This window comes from Hyaena hyaena, unplaced genomic scaffold, assembly GCF_003009895.1.
Source record: "Hyaena hyaena isolate Hyena2069 unplaced genomic scaffold, ASM300989v1 scaffold_199, whole genome shotgun sequence".
NCBI classification, from domain to species: Eukaryota; Metazoa; Chordata; class Mammalia; order Carnivora; family Hyaenidae; genus Hyaena; species Hyaena hyaena.
In genome coordinates this window covers 2,432,940-2,450,647 of record NW_024080831.1, presented here as the reverse complement: position 1 = coordinate 2,450,647, position 17,708 = coordinate 2,432,940, and the positions used below count along the sequence as shown (strand labels likewise).

Here is a 17,708-nt window from a genome sequence, read left to right as displayed (position 1 = left end):
AAACCCACTTATACCTGCTACTTCCTCCATTCTGTCTTAGCTCAAAGGAAAGAGGCCTTCCCTAACCACTCATAATTCTCTTTTCCCTTTTACTATCACATCACTCCATTTTATCTTTTTCATAGCATTTGTCACTCAAGTTATTTATTACAAGCTTGTGTGCCTCCTTTCAGATGCGTGAAAGTCCTGAGAGTAGTCTTACCTGTCTTGTTTTGCTTTATCTCCTGCAGTATGCTTTGCACCTAAGGGGGCACTCATTTATTGAATGAATTAAAAGGTAAGGGGTGGGGTGCCTGGGTGGCTTAGTCGGTTAAGCGTCCGACTTTTGCTTAGGTCATGATCTCGCGGTTCGTGGGTTCGAGCCCCGCGTCGGGCTCTGTGCTGACTGCCAGCTCAGAGCCTGGAGTCTGTTTCAGAGTCTGTGACTCCCTCTCTCTCTGACCCTCCCTGCTCACGCTGTCTCTCTCTCTCTCTCCTAGAAATAAATAAAAATATTTTTTAAAATTTTTTAAAAAAATTAAAAAAGCTAAGGGGTGAGAATATCTATTAGGGATGGATTATACCTAGTTCTGTTTGAGACTTACTGTCCCAGTCATGCACTCATTTTCATTCTTGCACTCATTCTGCATCAATCTATTTATTATGCCACTGCTTTACACCTAGGTGTTGTATTGAAGTTATAAGAAGGAATCAGAAATCTATCCTGTACTGTCCTCAAGAACTCAGTTTGGTAGACTCAGTGACAGCAGCTATGCTTTTCAACAGACTCTAAAGGGCCATGCGGAGGTCACTTTCCTCCACTGATATCTGGTCAGAACATCTGATCAAAACCACACTCCCTCAACTCTGGGGACCAAAGTGACCCCTGTATTACACCAGTCCCAGACTGCTAAGGAACAGCCGATTGATCCCTCTTGGGTCCAGAGCCAGGGCCTTGATGAGTCCGGGAACGCGGCCATCCTGATGAGATCTACCCTTCTCAGTCTGGGGGCCTAGGCGACCGCCGCCAAGCTCCTCGCTGGCCTGGGACCTGAGCGCCAGAGTCCGAGCTTGCGGCTCGGCGGGTGGGCCGGGTGTCCGCGGCCCCCGCGGAGGGCCGGGCTATCTGCGGTGAGGCCAACGCGGCTCCGCGGCGGACGGGGGCGGGGCTCGCGCTCGGGCGGGGCCGCGCCGGGGTCGGGGGAGGGGAGCGGGCCGAGCCGCAGCCCAGGGCCCGGAGGGCCGCGGCCACCGGAAGAGTCGTAGTCTCCAGCCGAGCCGGGAGAGTGGGGAGCGGAAGCGGTGGCCGCGGCGGCGGCAGGCGGCGCTGGGACCCGGGAGCGGCCGGAGAACAAGGGAGCTGGCGCCGCAGCCGGCTGCCGAGCGAGGCTGAGCCGCGGGGCCGCGCCGAGCGCCGTCGCCGCCCGAAAGGCCCGGCCCGGCCGCCGAAGCAGGCCGCGCGCGGGCCCCAGGGCCCGAGGCCGGAGCCATGGGCGAGACCAAGATCATCTACCACCTGGACGGGCAGGAGACGCCGTACCTGGTAAAGCTGCCCCTGCCCGCCGAGCGCGTCACCTTGGCGGACTTTAAGGGCGTTCTGCAGCGACCCAGCTATAAGTTCTTCTTCAAGTCTATGGACGACGATTTCGGGTGAGGATGGCCCCCTCCTCGCCTCCGGGGGACCTGGCCCCTTGGGCTTCTTGGGGCCCACTCGGCCAGTTTGGACTTCCTTTGCTACACTGGCTTCTAGTCCTACTCAGGATTCTAGGGGCGACTTGGCCATTTGGGCCGCCTCATTAAGCTGGAGCTCCAACCTCTTTAGGGACTCTCCTTTTGCCTCTTATGGGGGACCTAGGCCCCCATAGTTTAGGAGGACGTCCAACTCCGCAAGAGCAACCAGAGTTCCAAGCCCCCTCACCTCCTCAGAGACCAGCGGCCCACATAGACAGACACACACCCCTCTCCACCCCATTCCAGAGCCAGAGTCCCTAACCTTCTTCCTACCATGGATCCACCTTTTTAGCATAGACTTAGGGTGTTTGGCACTCGGCCTTCTTCTCCATCTTTTCAGCTCCACAACTCAGAGCCATATTTGGAGTAGTGCATCCAGGGGCTATGCTGGGGACTTTGAACTGGGGGGAGGGGGAGTTGGGGAGGGGACTCAGGGGCCAGGCTGCAAGTTAAGGCCAGCAAACCTGTTTATTTAGCTGCCTCTCTTCCCTTGTGGGGTGTTCAGGGTGTTGTCAAAGAATCAGAGTCCCTGACCCCTGAGAAGTCCCCACTACCCTAGGTGCTGATTTACCTTCAGAACTGGGGCCTTTTTCCTCCAGATGGTGGCCAAGGGAGAGACCTTGGAAAGGGCCTCAGAGCCTGGATAGGAGGGCCAGAAAGAGTCTCTTGATGTTCATCTTCCCCTCCCTGGCGGGGTCTTCTCCACCCAGCTGCAGGGCTTTAGACAGGCGGAGTTTGGAAGCAGCGACTTTCCCTTTAAGAGGGGATGGAATGTTGGAGCCGGAAGGTTCTGTAGCAGCTGGCCTGGGAGGGGGAGCCTGGCCCATCCCCTCACACACACACCCCCCCAATAACTCCCAGGGGACTGGGGGAAGGGGAGGCCCCCAGGCTTGCCTGCCCCACACTAACTGGGCACTGGGCCTGGAGGCCTGTAGGGAAGGCCTTCCCGGGCCCTCCAGGCCTAAAGGCTGTCTCTCCTGCCCTAGCCTGAGGCCTGCGCTGCTCTTTGGAGCTGAGGCCCCAGAGCTGAGTTAGGAAAGACTTTCTCTTCCCCAGTGTCGATAAATCTGGCTTCTCTTCCAGAACCCCTGGCCTCCTGGCCCTGGAAAGCAAGCCCCGTCTCTCTCTTCTGCCTACCATGTTTTGCTGTCACCTTTCCCCATGGAACTCAGGGTTTGATGAGCCCATGAGATCCTATGTGAGAGTGCTTTGTGCAGTGGGAAGTGCTATGCAGCTTCTGGCAAGTCTTGTTTCTGTTGTTGTTCCTACCCTGGGGTGCGGTACTTGGTACTCATAGTGTAGTAATCATTGTCTGACCTCAGTCCAGAGACAGACACCCCTGATTGGAAGATTGTGAAGAGGGATCAGTTGATCCGCAGGGGTGAGAGTGAGGGGGCAGATGCCTTGGCCTGGTAAGAGAAAAACAGTTGGAAGAGACCAAGATGCTGCCACAGGGTATGGGATAGGGGAAATCAGCTAGCGTCCAGTGTGCTGGGGTCACTTGCCTTGAGGGACTAGAGTAGGCCAGTGTCTCTACCCGCAACTCACCCCTGAACCCACCAAGCTTAGTCTCCACCTCCTAAACCTAGACCTCTCTGGGCTGCCTCCCACTCCCCACAAGCTACTATCAAACCAGACCTAACTGCAATCATAGGAGGGTCCCCATTACATCTCCTCTTTAAATCCACTGTCAGCTACTCACTCCTTCTTAGCTTGACCCAATCAGTAATATGAAATCAGAGGTCTGATTTTCTATTTGTATTTCTTTCTAAAATATGTTAAAAATAAATACTTAACTATTGTGTTTAACATTCATCAGGTACACCTGAAGTGATCTTGCATACATTAGTGGTACTTGAACCATCGTTTGCAAAATATTTTAGTAGATTGTTTTAACAGGGTTGAGAACAAAGCTAAAAGAGGAGATTGATTTTGTTTTTATATCCAGAAGGATCAATGAGCAGGAGATGTAGTAGAACTGTCTTGTCACAGGACTAGTAGCTGAGAAGTATATATATATTTCATTTATTTAACAAATTCTTTTTATAGTACTTCAGTGTACATACACTGATCTAAATGCTTTTCAAATCTTTACTCATTCAATCATCTTGACAGCCCTGTGAAATAAGTAGTAATATCTTCAGTTTTTACATGAAAAAACTAGAGCGCAGAAAACTTAAATAATTTACCCAAGGTCACATAGCTAGTAGGTGGCAGAGCTTGATTCTACATCGGAAATCTGGCTCCAAAGTCTAAGACCTTAATCACACAATTGTAGGCTTTATTATCACCGTTTAACAGACACATCCTCTCCAAGAGAGATGCTGAGCCTTGGCAAACTGTAGAGGTGATAGGGCTGCCACTTATCCTAGCCCCATGAGACCAGGGTCGGGCAGAGGCCAGCAACCTCTGCTGACAGATGGAGAGTGAGTCAGAGGAGGAAGGCTGCTCTCTAGGCTCACCCTCTAATGAATGTTCTGGTTTGTAAGGCCCAACTCCCATCTGGTCTCCAGAAGCATTTGTCAAGCTAGGGTAGGCCCAACCCTCTTAAATTACTTGGGAAATAGAGGGAAAGTAAACATTTTCACCACTGAGGGAGCTGGCGGATGAATATCAGAGTGGCCTTGAGCTGTGGACAGGAGCAACATGGGAAGTTGGGCTACTCTCTGTGTTCCTCCCCACTCCATGTCACACACTACCTTGCCTCTGCACCTGGTACTGAGAGCACACTCCCCTTCTATTGTCTTCCCGGAGCCAAATTTTCCCATTCTCTGGGTTTAGCTTTTAAAGTTATGACACTTTATCCTGTCTATCCTTACACCTACCCAGCTCCTAGCCAGGACCTGACAGCAGAGACACCTACTCAACAGATGTCTGTCCAGGGAACAAACACATCTGCTTCTCTTGTGGTTCTGACCACTTCCCACTTGCCATATACTTGAATGAACTGTCCATTGGGCCATAACCTCCAAGGACAAGGCGGGCTTCTGGTCTGGTGCTTCTTGAGGTTTTACACAATGGCAGCACAGGACTTAAAACCCACTGGGCTCTTAGCAAAGGCTTTTTAATTGAATGAATGATGATGAGCAGATTTGTTTGGTCCCTGCCCTTAGAAACTTACACATAGTTGGAAAGAGAGTATGTAGCCTGCTAAAAATTGACAGTTAGTAATTAGCTTTTACTTGTAATCCTAGACCATGCCAGGCATTTACAAATCCCACTTACCAGGACAAATCAAAGGCGTAGAAAATTTGTTAAGAAACTTCTCTAAGATAGGAAGGCTAATAAGTGGCAGATTTATAACCCAGATTTGTCCAACTCTGTTTGGTGTGTGTGTGTGTGTGTGTGTGTGTGTGTGTGTGTGTGAGTGCCATGGAACCCTGAACCATTCATCTCCATGGTGGGAGGGGGAAGCCTGTCTGAGGTCCCCCAAGACTGCTGATGAAGATCAGCTGATCGTTGTGAGTCAGCAGAGCCTTGGCGACCTGTCGGTGACCCCTAGAAAGAGAGGAAACATCTGTAGTGTGGAGCTGTGTGGTGGGGCCTGCTGGGGGAGCAAGTGGTGGGGACTTAGCAGCAGCTTCCCACTACAGGCAAACCCTCTCCAAAGCAGATCACAGTCTCTGCCATTTGGTCCACACACCCCATTTTCCTGTGAGCCCCAGTTCCCATTTGGGGCTGCAAGCCTGGGGTACCCTGTGACCAGATGGGCAGGTGAGTCTGAGCTATTTCCATGTCCCTTTTCAGCATGTTCGATCTCTAGGCTTTCTGCCATCATGGGTCTGACCAGGACTTGAGCTGCTTTCTTGGGGTCTTTGTGGGTTTGGAAATGCTGGAGGAGCCAGAGCTAGATGGGAGGGAGAAGGGCAGGCTCAGTCTTCAAACTTGGCTGTGAGTCCAAGAATGTGAGCATCACAAGGAGCCAAGCACGTTCCGGCTCTAGGCTGAAGCTGCTCCAGGAACAAGGAAAGACTAGGCTTCCCAGCCTCCTTCCTTGCTATCTTCCCTCTCTGCTCACAATCCCAAGCACATGTCTTCATCTTGCCCCTGATCATATCTTTCCAACTCTGTACTCCTGGGATGTTTGACATAGTCTGGGGGTCCCCAAACTGTAGTCATAGTTTGACTTCTCACCTTGATGCGGCCCCCAAGCCAGACTCCATGCCTGTATACACATCTCACTCCTTCCATGCCCCACATCCCTGTCTCCCCACCCCCACCCCCGACAGATCCATATTACCTGTCACTGTACAGGAAAGAATGCAAAGTACCATGGAAAGAGCATGGGGTTGGGTTTTTTTGTTGTTTTTTTTTTAACGCTTTTATTTATTTCTGAGAGAGACACAGTGTGAGCAAGGGAGGGCCAGAGAGAGAGGGAGACACAAAATCCAAAGCAGGCTCCAGGCTCTGAGCTGGCTGTCAGCACATAGCCCAACACGGGGCTCGAACCCACGAACAGTGAGATCATGATCTGAGCTGAAGACGGACACCTAACCAACCGAGCCACCCAGGCGCCCCAGAGCATGGGTTTTAGAGTCAGGCAAGCTTGGGGTTGAATTCTAGTTCTGACTTCTTCCTGCTCTGTGACCTTGGGCAAGTTACTGAATGTTTCTCCATTTCTTTACTCATAAAAAGAGGATATTGTCCACACAATGAAGGTGATGTGAAGATTATACATTCCAACTATAGGGAGATAAGATGGTATAATAGGTAAGAATAAAGGCTAAAGAGTCAGGCTGACCAGGAATCAAATTCCAGCTTTTATTAGTGGTGTGACTGCCAGTGAATTTCTGAACCTATAAGCCTTAATTTCCCCATCTGTATCTATCTCAGCATTGCAGTGAGTATTAAATGAAATGAAATAAGCAAAGAGCTTAGCTTAGTGCTTGGCCCATGATATGTGCCCAGTAAATGAGAGCAGTTTGTTGCTATTATCACAGTGGCAGTGGAAGATGTTCAGTAAATGCCTTTTCCCCTTCTCTTTCTTAATTTCCTTAAACTCCTCATCCACACGTTCTAGAAGAATGTCAGGATTCCCAACTAAGAAGAGAAAGACAGAGATAAGGGTGTACTTTTTCCTAGTTTAAGGTTAGAGGAAAAGAATAAGTCTAGCCCAAAAGAGCTATGTTGGGGCTGGGTAAAGGACTTTTGAGATTTCAGGGAGTGGCCACACTAATGGGGAACAGCAATCAGTCAAGTGTCATTTGCAATCACCTGATGACTGAGAGGACACCCTAGGGCAGCAGCTGCCCTGGGCAGGGCTGGTGTCTTCCTGGTGGTGCCGAAGAGCTGTCCCTGGGTGACCCCCACTTCTGCTCCCATTTGAAAGGCTTAGGTCAATGGTTTGATTACCAGGCTAGGTTAGGGTAGAGGACCCTCTGAGTTAGGATTGTGAGAACACTTTCATTTCCACCTCAGAAAGCTCACTCTAGACACCCCCACCCTTTCCCTGCAGAGTGGTGAAGGAAGAGATCTCCGATGACAATGCCAAGCTGCCCTGCTTCAATGGCCGAGTGGTATCCTGGGTAAGGAGCCCTCCTCAGCCCTCCCTCCTCCTGTATTCCTACGGTGGGCTGGACAGAGGAAAAGCATTGCTAAGATTGTAGCTGGTGGTTTTATGCTTCAATATGTGAATCTTCCTTGAGTTTTCTACCGGAACTATTTCTCACCCTGGATTCTGTAGCCTTGGTGAAAGGTTAGTTGAGGGGGCCGGGGGGAATGTGGGACGTTGTAGGACAAATGTCTCCTATGCCTTTTGAAGCACTGTGCCTCAGATTCCAGCCAACCTCTGCCTTAGACCCTTGTTCTGCCCTGACCCTTGTTCCCTGCCCCCACTCCACTTCAACAGCCCATGCCTCCCATCCCCCCCATCCCCCAGCGCTAGTCCATTCCATGCCTCAGCTGACCTTGCACAGCCCTGTCTCTTCTTCCTGTGTCCCCTGCTTCATTCTTCCCAAGTCTGCATGCCCTTCCAGAAGCCATCTGCTATTTCCCTGGCACCCCTATACCTACTACTCACCCATTCTTTTCCCATCAGTTGGTGTCTGCTGAGGGCTCACACCCAGAGCCTGCTCCCTTCTGTGCTGACAACCCATCAGAACTGCCACCATCCATGGAACGCACAGGAGGCATTGGGGACTCCCGGCCCCCATCCTTCCAGTGAGTGTGACCCGAGAGTGGAGAGGGCCCATGGGGGAGGGCCGCATCAGTTCAGCCCCGGGCTGGGGGAGGGAGCCCCCAGCCCTGCTCCCTCTCCCACCAAGTCCTCTCTTCCCTGCAGCCCTCATGCTGGTGGAGGCAGCCAGGAGAACTTGGACAATGACACAGAGACGGACTCCTTGGTGTCGGCCCAGCGTGAGCGGCCACGCAGGAGGGACGGCCCAGAGCACAGTGCGTCTTCCCTGAACAGATGCCTTCCCCACTCCTTCCATTCAGCTGCCTGCTACCCTTTTCTGAGCTCTGGATATGCCTGGCCCCAGTACAGCACCTAGCCCCTCCCTGTGTCCGCCCTTCCCTCCTGCACTGGCACTGTGAACCCAGCTGCCTCTTTTCCCTGCAGCAACCCGGCTAAATGGAACTGCAAAGGGGGAGCGGCGGCGAGAGCCAGGGGGTTATGATAGCTCATCCACCCTTATGAGCAGCGAGTTAGAGACCACCAGCTTCTTTGATTCGGATGAGGATGACTCCACCAGCAGGTGGGGCTTTGGTTTCATTGATATTAGGGGGCAGGTGACACCCCCTCCCTCTCCTTCCTCGCCAGGACCCTTGACCCCTAAGGATACTGGGACTTTGGGAGGGCTGTGGGCTTTGCGTGGGGGACTTGGGCCCTGCAGTGCCTCTTGTGGGGCAGGGCTGGGCCAGCCTGGTGGGGAACGACTGTGGGCCCCCCAGGTTCAGCAGCTCCACAGAGCAGAGCAGCGCCTCACGCCTGATGAGAAGACATAAGCGGCGGCGGAGGAAGCAGAAGGTTTCGCGGATTGAGCGGGTATGGGGCCTGAGATACCAGGGATGGTTGGGGGCAGACTGAGCCCTGTCCAGGCAGATCCAGGGCGTGTGCTTCCTTAGACCCCCTCCTACTGGGCCAGCATTAGAGCCTTAGAGGGAGGGGGTGTTGAGGGCTCTCCTTGAGGAAGACCTAGGTGGGAGCAGTGAGTTCTTGTGACTCCTGCCTGCTGCTCAGGGCCTCTGTCTTTTCCAGTCCTCGTCCTTCAGCAGCATCACGGACTCCACCATGTCACTCAACATCATCACAGTCACTCTCAACATGGGTGAGTCTGGTAAAACAACACTCTAGAGCGTCTACTATATACCAGACACTGGGCAAACTTGAGGAGCTTAGAGAGGCACAAGATATTTTCCCTGCCCCCGAGGAGCTCTCTCTCATAAACACAAACTGGTACATAAACTGATCATTTCAGTATCTCATGTCAGGGCCATGACAGAGATTAGCACAGAGAGCTGTGGAAGCAGAGAATGGCAGGGGAGGCTTCCTGGAGGAAGTGATTTCTGATTCTTATCCCCCTTCCCATTTTTCAGGCATTGCTTGTTGCTCTCTGATGTTTGTCCTAGGCACTCTCTTTAGGAGATACCTGGCTATAGTGAAAAGAGCCCCAACCTTGGAATTTAAGCCTGAGTGTGAATCCTGCCTTTGCCACTTCATGGCTTAGAAAAGTCATTGAAGCTCTCTGAACTTCACTGCCTGAGGACTCAGAGTCCCTGTGGCAGAGCTAGCAAGGATTAAATGGAAATATGCTTGACTATGCTGAACACAGTACCTGATTCAGGTTCAATGAATGTTAGTTTCCATCCCTTCCCACCCTTTACTAATAAAGGGCTTGGAGTTAAAGTAGGAACCTTATTCCCCTCTTAAGATTTTATTACTCCCTATAGAAAAGTACAACTTTTTGGGCATCTCCATTGTGGGCCAAAGCAACGAGCGTGGTGATGGAGGCATCTACATCGGCTCTATCATGAAGGGTGGGGCTGTGGCTGCAGATGGACGCATCGAGCCAGGAGATATGCTGTTACAGGTACCACTGCCCACCTGGGGTGGTGGTGTGGATGAGGAGTAGCGAGATATCCCTCTCCTCTGTACCCTGCTCATTTAGAGGCCACTTCTTGGGGGCAAGACCTGATCCACCAAGTTCTTCTTCCCTACCCACCTCCCCAACCCAGCTGCTTATCCCACTCCTGTCCCTCTCTCCCAGGTAAACGAGATCAACTTTGAGAACATGAGCAATGACGACGCAGTGCGGGTACTGAGGGAGATTGTGCACAAACCGGGGTATGGATGGGATGGGACATTGGGAAGGAGGGGGCAGGCATTTTTGATTATCAGGCAAGGGGGTTGGTCTGGCCTCCATGCATCCTGCCCTCACTAGGGTCACTCTTGCTTTCAGGCCCATCACCCTGACTGTAGCCAAGTGCTGGGACCCAAGTCCACGTGGTTGCTTCACTCTGCCCAGGAGTAAGTGGATGGGGGGACTCAGCCCTATAGCTGGATCTTGGCATACATGAGCCCTGTCTCTCCTTCTTTCTCTGTTGCCTTAAATCCTTATACCTACCCTGTCGGGCCTGGCAGTGGGCAGGGTGGGCCGCCTCTGACTTCTCATCCTCCCTGCAGGCGAGCCCATCCGGCCCATCGACCCTGCAGCCTGGGTCTCCCACACTGCAGCCATGACTGGCACCTTCCCTGCCTATGGCATGAGTCCCTCCCTGAGCACCATCACCTCCACCAGCTCTTCCATCACCAGCTCCATCCCTGACACAGAACGTGAGTGTCCAGCTCTGCCCCCAAGACCCAGCCAGACAGGGCAAGGTCGGGGATGCCCGGGGGGTGGGGAGTGGTTCTGATGAAGGCTCAAGTGGAAACTCTTGCTTAAAGTCAGAGGGAACTGAGGAGTTCATTCTAGCTGCCTCACACTGCAGCTTCCTTCAGTGGACACCCGACCCTCACTAAACAGTGTTTGCTTCTGAACCTGTATTGAGCACCCAGCAAGCCTGTTTCCTCAAGAAAATGGGGCTAATGATACATAGTCTACCAGGTTCCTGGGGGTTTAGTGAGAGGATATAAGTGAAGTCTCAATCACAGTATGTGGCATGAAGTAAGCACTCAATAAATGACTGCCATTTTCATTATCATAACACACATATGCTATGCTAAGCATCTTCATATATATTATTTAACTCTCTCTTCAGATATGTTCGTGAAATAGATATTAAAGTCCCCCCCCCTTTTTTTTTTACAGAGGAAACTGAGTGTCCTAGAAGTCAATTATGTGCCTAACATTGGTCCAGTTATTAGATGGTAGAGCTGTGATGCAAATTCCTCTCTTCCTAACTCTGTAGTCCCTTTCTGCCTCACCATTCTGCCTCCCACCCCTAGGCCTAGATGACTTCCACCTATCCATCCACAGTGACATGGCCGCCATCGTAAAAGCTATGGCCTCCCCTGAATCTGGGCTGGAGGTCCGTGACCGCATGTGGCTCAAGATTACCATCCCCAACGCTTTCATCGGTGAGAGAGCCCCATGGTGGGATGAAGGCCAGGGTGGGGAGTGATGGGACAGGGCAGGCTGGGGGCTGAAGTGGCCTTTGAGCCGTGCCTTTGAGCTAGAACCAGCCCCAGCCTCATGGCTCCTTTGAGGTCAGATGAGCCCAAGTCGGGTGGGCCTCCCAATCAAGTGGCTGCCTTGCCCCCAGGCTCAGATGTGGTGGACTGGCTGTACCACAATGTGGAAGGCTTCACTGACCGGCGAGAGGCCCGCAAGTATGCCAGCAACCTGCTGAAAGCCGGCTTCATCCGCCACACTGTCAACAAGATCACCTTCTCTGAGCAGTGCTACTACATCTTCGGTGACCTCTGTGGCAGTATGTGCCTCCCCCACCTCCTTGCTCTATCTCCTGGCTGGGAGTGGGGAGGTGCCCAGGGATGTGGCAGCAGACTCCAGGGAACCCACACAAAGCATGAACAGACAGCTGGCTGGGGCCCCAACTCAAGGCCTGACACAGGCCTCCCTCTCTAGTACAACCAGAGCCAAGTCAGGCCTTTTCACCTTCTCTGCATCCCTGTCTTGGGGCTGGCATTTTCTAAGTGCCTGATGTGTTTCTGGCACCATGCTCGTTGTTTCTACGCAGCATCTCCCTCTCAGTCCTCACAACCTCCACATGCTCACCCTTGGGCAAGATGGATCACTCACTATCCCTATTTCAGCTGAGGAAACTGAGACTTAGAGATGTTAGATAGTCCACCCATTCTCACAGCCAGAAGCAGAGTTAGGTCTTGGAGATCCAGGTCTTTCTGGCTCCAGTGTCCTCGTTCTTACCACCATCAATGTTGCAGAAACGTTACCTTGGTGCAATTGGTAATTGGTGCAATTACCACCAATGTTGCAGAAACATTGTCTTAGCAAGGTCAAACACAGATCCTCCCATTGGCCCCTGATCAGCCTCTAAGCATCAAGCACCTCTACCAGGGCAAGACCTGGGGCTGGCCTGAGGCCCCAAGTCCCCAGCCTCCTCAGACCCTTGAGGGTAGGCTGGGCCTTGAGACAAAACTGGAAAAGCTGTCAGGGCCAGCTTGTAGAGGATTCTGCAAGCTGCACTGAGCAGTTTGGACTTGGTCCTGAGAGAGTGTAAAGCCAGTGAGGGTTTTTAAGGAGGAGAGGTCTGCAGGGAACCCTCCTCCTCCTGAGCACGTAGACAGCCCCTGGGAAGGAAGGGGAGTTCTCAAAACAGGACAGCGTTTCAGGACTGGGAGCAGAAGCCCATTCCCAGCAGCCACCTCTGCCTCAGGCAGCTTTTTGTCAGCCAGGGATGCTTGCTGGCTAGGGTCCAAAACCTAACTTTTTTTTTTTAAGTTTATTTCTTTTGGGAGAGAGTGAGAGAGAACCAGCAGGGGAGAGGCAGAGAGAGAGGGAGAGAGAGAATCCCAAGCAGGCTCCACACTACCAGCGTGGAGCCCAATGCGGGGCTTGAACCCACAAACTGCAAGATCATGACCTGAGCTGAAACCAAGAGTTGGACGCTTAACTGACTGAGCCACCCAGGCACCCCCAAAAGCTAACTTTTAAGGTGCTTCAGATTAGGTTCTAGGATTAGAAAGGTTGTTGCTACAGAGCACAAGTCTGTGGTGGATGAATAGGGGTTTAGAGTTGGATAGTTCTGAGTTCAAATCCTAACTCCACCCTGACTATGTGAACATGAGTAAGTGACACTGCCTCTCATTGCCTCAATTCCTTGATCTGTAATTTGGGGGTAATAGTAGAACCTATCTTAGCACTGTTTGGAGGTTAAGACAATGTGTATAATGCTTTTAGCGCCATGTTTGTCCCACAGTAAGTGCTTTTAAAAAAGCTCTCCATTATTCACATATTTAGTTGATTCTAAGATGAACATTTTTTTTTTCACATTTCAATATCTCTAAAGTTGGAGTACACCTTAAAATTAATGGCTTCTTAGACTTAGTCCTATGTAGTTATTATAATCATCATTAGCAGAAGTCAGGCCTGGCCGCAAACATCTAGGGACACCTAAAGCTTCTCAAGACAGCTGTGGTTTTTGCTCAAGAGATGTTCTATTCCTGGGGCCTCCTGGGTCTTTCTACTCATGGGCCAAGGCCCCCAGAGGCTCAGTTCAGGGATATGCTAACAGACAGATCTTTTTCTTCTCACTGGCTAAGGTCTCCTCAGCTGGGAATGTGGCCGACTCAAAGGAGAGAGCTGGTGACCTGGGTAGCCCCAGGAGCCCACAGTTAACTCCCTTCAGGACTATAGCCTGGAGGCTGAAATAGTCACCAGCTCTTGGGGCATGAGCCAAGACAGGCCCCTTCTTCTCACCACCCCCCAACCCCACCCCCTGTGCTAGCTATAGGCCTTGATAGGTTGATGGTTTAGCTGGTAGACTCCACAGACTGCCTCAGCCCCCTCAGATCCCTCTCTTCTAATGTCTTCTTCCCGGAAGTTGGGCCGGTTTACTTAAAGACTTGTAACAAAGGGCTCCATCTCCTAGCAGCTGGCCTCTCCAGCAATTCCAGCTCTCTCAGAGCCCTGGGACCTGATGAGGTGTGAGCAAGGGGTGTCCCTTGGTAATCAGTTCTGGTGGCCCCTTATACTCCATTTCAAGTAGTTCCAACATTGGTGGGGACAGCCTTTCCCTTAAGAAGTGCATAGTTTACTTAGGGGCGCCAGTCATGAAACACATCGTGTTAATACATTGAGATGAGTGCTATGACGAATGAGGCTTCGCTGGGAATAGAGTGGAGGCACAGAGGAGGCACCTAAGTTCTTTTTCTGAGCCCTTCCCGCCTCCTCCAGCAGCACCAGAAAATTTATCTGGGCCAAGGGCCTTTGTATGGGGAGACTCTGAAAGGCCTATGTTCTTTCTGGCCTATAATGGGTGCGTTTTTTTTAGTCCTAGGTGAAAGGAGAGGGCAAAATTTCACCTAAATTTCCCCACTGTTCCCTACTCCTTACTAATGACTCATCTGGAAAGGTAAGAAGAAAGTAAGCAACTCCTAGCTTCTGCTCTGGCTACAATTTGGATTGACCTCAGGACAGTCATTTAACCTCCCTGGACTTCACTTTGCTCATCTGGAAAAAATGTGATAACATTTGCTGAGATGAAGTGCTTTGTATTGTGCCTAATGAATCGTAGGTATGCAATACCTGTCCGATATTTCAGCTTCCCACATTCCTCTACCTTTAGCCTCTAAGTGAACAAAGGAGAAAATTATCAATTAAGAGTTTTGCTCCTTCTTGCAGCCCACTAAGGAAGGAGGAGAAACTGTCAAATGCTTGGAAGGGGGCTTCCCTGAGACAGGGAGTTGAGTGTAAGGATTTGGCATTGAGTATCTCAAGTGGTGACTCAGGGACCTCCTGAGGAGGGTTTTCCTTGGGGCTGTGTCTATAGGGTCTCGCTCTCCACCATCTCAGGTGGGTGGCAGAGAGGGTCTGAAGAAGTGAGAAATCTCTGACCTGTGTCTCCTCTCATTTTGGGGACAAAGTACCACTGCTGTTGGTGTCATTACAGATGTACCCACCCTACCTAGACTGGGGGACCTTTCTCTCCTGACCTAGGAGCATGGGATAGCTCATCTGGCCTTCCCCTCCCTTCTGCAGACATGGCCAACCTGTCCCTCCATGATCACGATGGCTCCAGTGGCGCCTCTGACCAGGACACGCTGGCCCCTTTGCCGCACCCAGGGGCAGCCCCTTGGCCCATGGCTTTCCCTTACCAGTACCCACCGCCCCCACACCCCTACAACCCACACCCAGGCTTCCCAGAGCTGGGGTACAGCTATGGTGGGGGCAGCGCCAGCAGTCAGCACAGTGAAGGTAAGGCAGAGGGGTTGGGGTTGGGAGGTGGCCACAGGTGTGCCCAAAGCTTCTGCAAGATCTGAGCATCCCCTGCCCTGTTTCTGCCTGTCCCCTACAGGCAGCCGGAGCAGTGGCTCCAACCGTAGCGGCAGTGACCGACGGAAGGAGAAGGACCCGAAGGCGGGGGACTCAAAGTCTGGTGGCAGCGGCAGCGAGTCGGACCACACAACCCGCAGCAGCCTGCGGGGGCCACGGGAGCGGGCACCCAGCGAGCGCTCGGGTCCTGCCGCCAGCGAGCATAGCCACCGCAGCCACCACTCAATGGCCAGCAGCCTGCGCAGTCACCACACACACCCGAGCTACGGCCCCCCTGGCGTGCCCCCTCTCTACGGTCCCCCCATGCTGATGATGCCCCCTCCACCCGCGGCCATGGGGCCTCCAGGAGCCCCTCCGGGCCGCGACCTGGCCTCCGTGCCCCCCGAACTGACAGCCAGCAGACAGTCCTTCCGCATGGCCATGGGAAACCCCAGTGAGTTCTTTGTGGATGTGATGTGAAAGGACCCTTCCCTCACTTCCATCCCACTCCCACCCCTGGGCAGTTGCGGCCCTCTCTCCATCCGTCCATCTTTTTTACTTTGTCTGGTACCTGAAAGGGAAATAAATTGAACTAAATTCAGGCGCGCTAACTGCTCGCTGGGCGCAGTGAGGGCGGGGTGCACCCACCAATCGCCACTGCGACCCCTAACCTGCCATTAGCCCCAGCTTGTCCCTCTGCCCACTAACTGCTGCGTAGGACTTAACAGGATCCTTCATATCACTGGGACCTGACTTGCTGGTGCTGCTCCTTACTCCCCACAAACACTTCAGGAGTTACCCCAGTGGTGCCCTTGAGGCCCTGCTTACCCCCTTCTCCCCACCTTTTCCTCCTCAGCAAACTTGCACCATTCATTCAGCCCTCTATTAACCGCATCCCCTCAAGCATGTGTGCCAGTTTCTTGGCTTTTCCTCCACAATACTGACACCAAAAAATGTTTGCTTCATCTATTCCTCTTCCTAACTGCCTATCCCACTCCCATTGCTGCCTCAGGCCTGCACCCTACCTAGAGCTATAGTCACTTACAATAACCATCCACACTATCCCTGCCTGTGCCGGCCTTTACTAGACACCCAAAGGGGCCCCTTAGTTGCCTGAGCTGCTAGTGGCTTCCAGGAAGCACACCTGCTCTACCCCTACATCCATACCCCCATGCCTGCCCTGTGTGCTGGTTCCTTCTGACCCCTAACCCCACTAACAGGCAGGCTCATCTCACCTCTGGGCCTGAAACATTTCTTTTCTTTCTTTTTTCTTCCCTCAATTTTTCCTGGGCCTGGAGCAGCCAAGAATTTCGGGCTGTTTGACTTTCTGTGAGCCCCCATCGAGGGGAGGCCCAACCTCCGAGGAGACCAGAAGCCCTGCTTCAGCAGCGCCTCAGGGCTTCCCAAGGATGTTCAGCCCCCAAACCCACACTTCAACATGTTGAGTCACTAGGCTTTGTTGGAGGGCTCCAGCCTCTCACCCATGTATGAGAGACTCTGTTCCCCTTTCCAGAGAATGCCCATCCCACTCTCTCTTTCTTTCTCTCCCTCCCTCTCTCCTTCTCTCTCACACGCATACATACATACACACACACGTGCCTATGCAAGTTCACTTAAGCCTCAGGGCTGGTCCCTGCTCAGAGGGCTGGGCCTTCTCTCCCAGGTTGTGGGGCTGGTCCCCTGACTTTCCCCTCCTCTTCTTTATAGCCCCCAAACCACCCACACATGTCCCCATCATCTTCCTACCTGAAAAAGCCCATAAGCTGGGTCTCAGGTCAGGCTTAACAGAGGACTCTCCAAACAACTGACAGGCTGTTCTCACCCCGCTCCCTACTCCAACACCCTTATTTCACAATAACCATGATACCCCAGAGAAAGGTTGGACAGGGGGACTTCTGGGACTTCTAAAATGCCAAGTTTTATTTTTTACTTTATTCTACAGTTTAAACAAATCATTATGTCTTTAAGCCTCTTCTGTAAATTGTCCTGGCTCACCTAGGCTTCCATATTTTTAGGACTGGGGTGTCAAGAGTACAATTAAGTCTTAAGCTCCAGCCTTTGGGGCAAACGAGGGTAGGGACCTTTAAACAAATACTTCCTGGGGTTTTTGGTGCACAAGGGCTGTGCTGGAAGTGTGACTCAGTCTTGCCTGCCTTCTAGGAGCCCAGGCCATGGCTTTCTCTAGCCACCACTATAGGGCTGCCTCCTATACATGTTTAACTTTTCTCACTCTGCCATGTTCAACTCCCTTGAGAATTCCTCCACTATTTTTCATGCCTTCAATGTTGGTGCTCCTTGTGTTCTTTGATTCACTTCTCTTTCCTCTATATTTACTCTCCAAATGGTGTCATCTATACTGATGTCTTCAATTACCATTGATACGCTGGTGATTCTAAAATATGTATATTCAGCCCCACCTTCCCTCCAAATTTTAGACCTGTATTATCACCCACAGGACATCACCACGGACATATCCATATGGACTCAACTCATTTCCCCCATCAAGTGTGTTCCTCCTGAATTCCAATCCTGGTTATCTTCATCACACTCTATGTAGGCTCACCAGCTAGGAACAGTTAACGGGCTTAAATTCCTCCCCATATCTTA

General features: G+C 52.0%; 1 protein-coding gene across 1 annotated transcript; it reads left to right on the top strand.

Moving 5' to 3' along the window:
* Positions 1 to 1,223: 1,223 nt before the first annotated feature.
* On the top strand, positions 1,224 to 17,005 carry DVL3 (dishevelled segment polarity protein 3). Its single transcript, XM_039241695.1, has 16 exons — positions 1,224 to 1,629; positions 7,166 to 7,235; positions 7,748 to 7,869; positions 7,991 to 8,100; positions 8,270 to 8,405; positions 8,602 to 8,695; positions 8,909 to 8,978; positions 9,601 to 9,740; positions 9,918 to 9,994; positions 10,110 to 10,177; positions 10,334 to 10,483; positions 11,096 to 11,227; positions 11,413 to 11,580; positions 14,829 to 15,044; positions 15,145 to 15,555; positions 16,403 to 17,005. Exons 1-16 carry the CDS (start codon positions 1,469 to 1,471, stop codon positions 16,432 to 16,434), a joined length of 2,157 nt encoding a protein of 718 aa, XP_039097626.1. The 5' UTR covers positions 1,224 to 1,468; the 3' UTR covers positions 16,435 to 17,005.
* Positions 17,006 to 17,708: the final 703 nt, after the last annotated feature.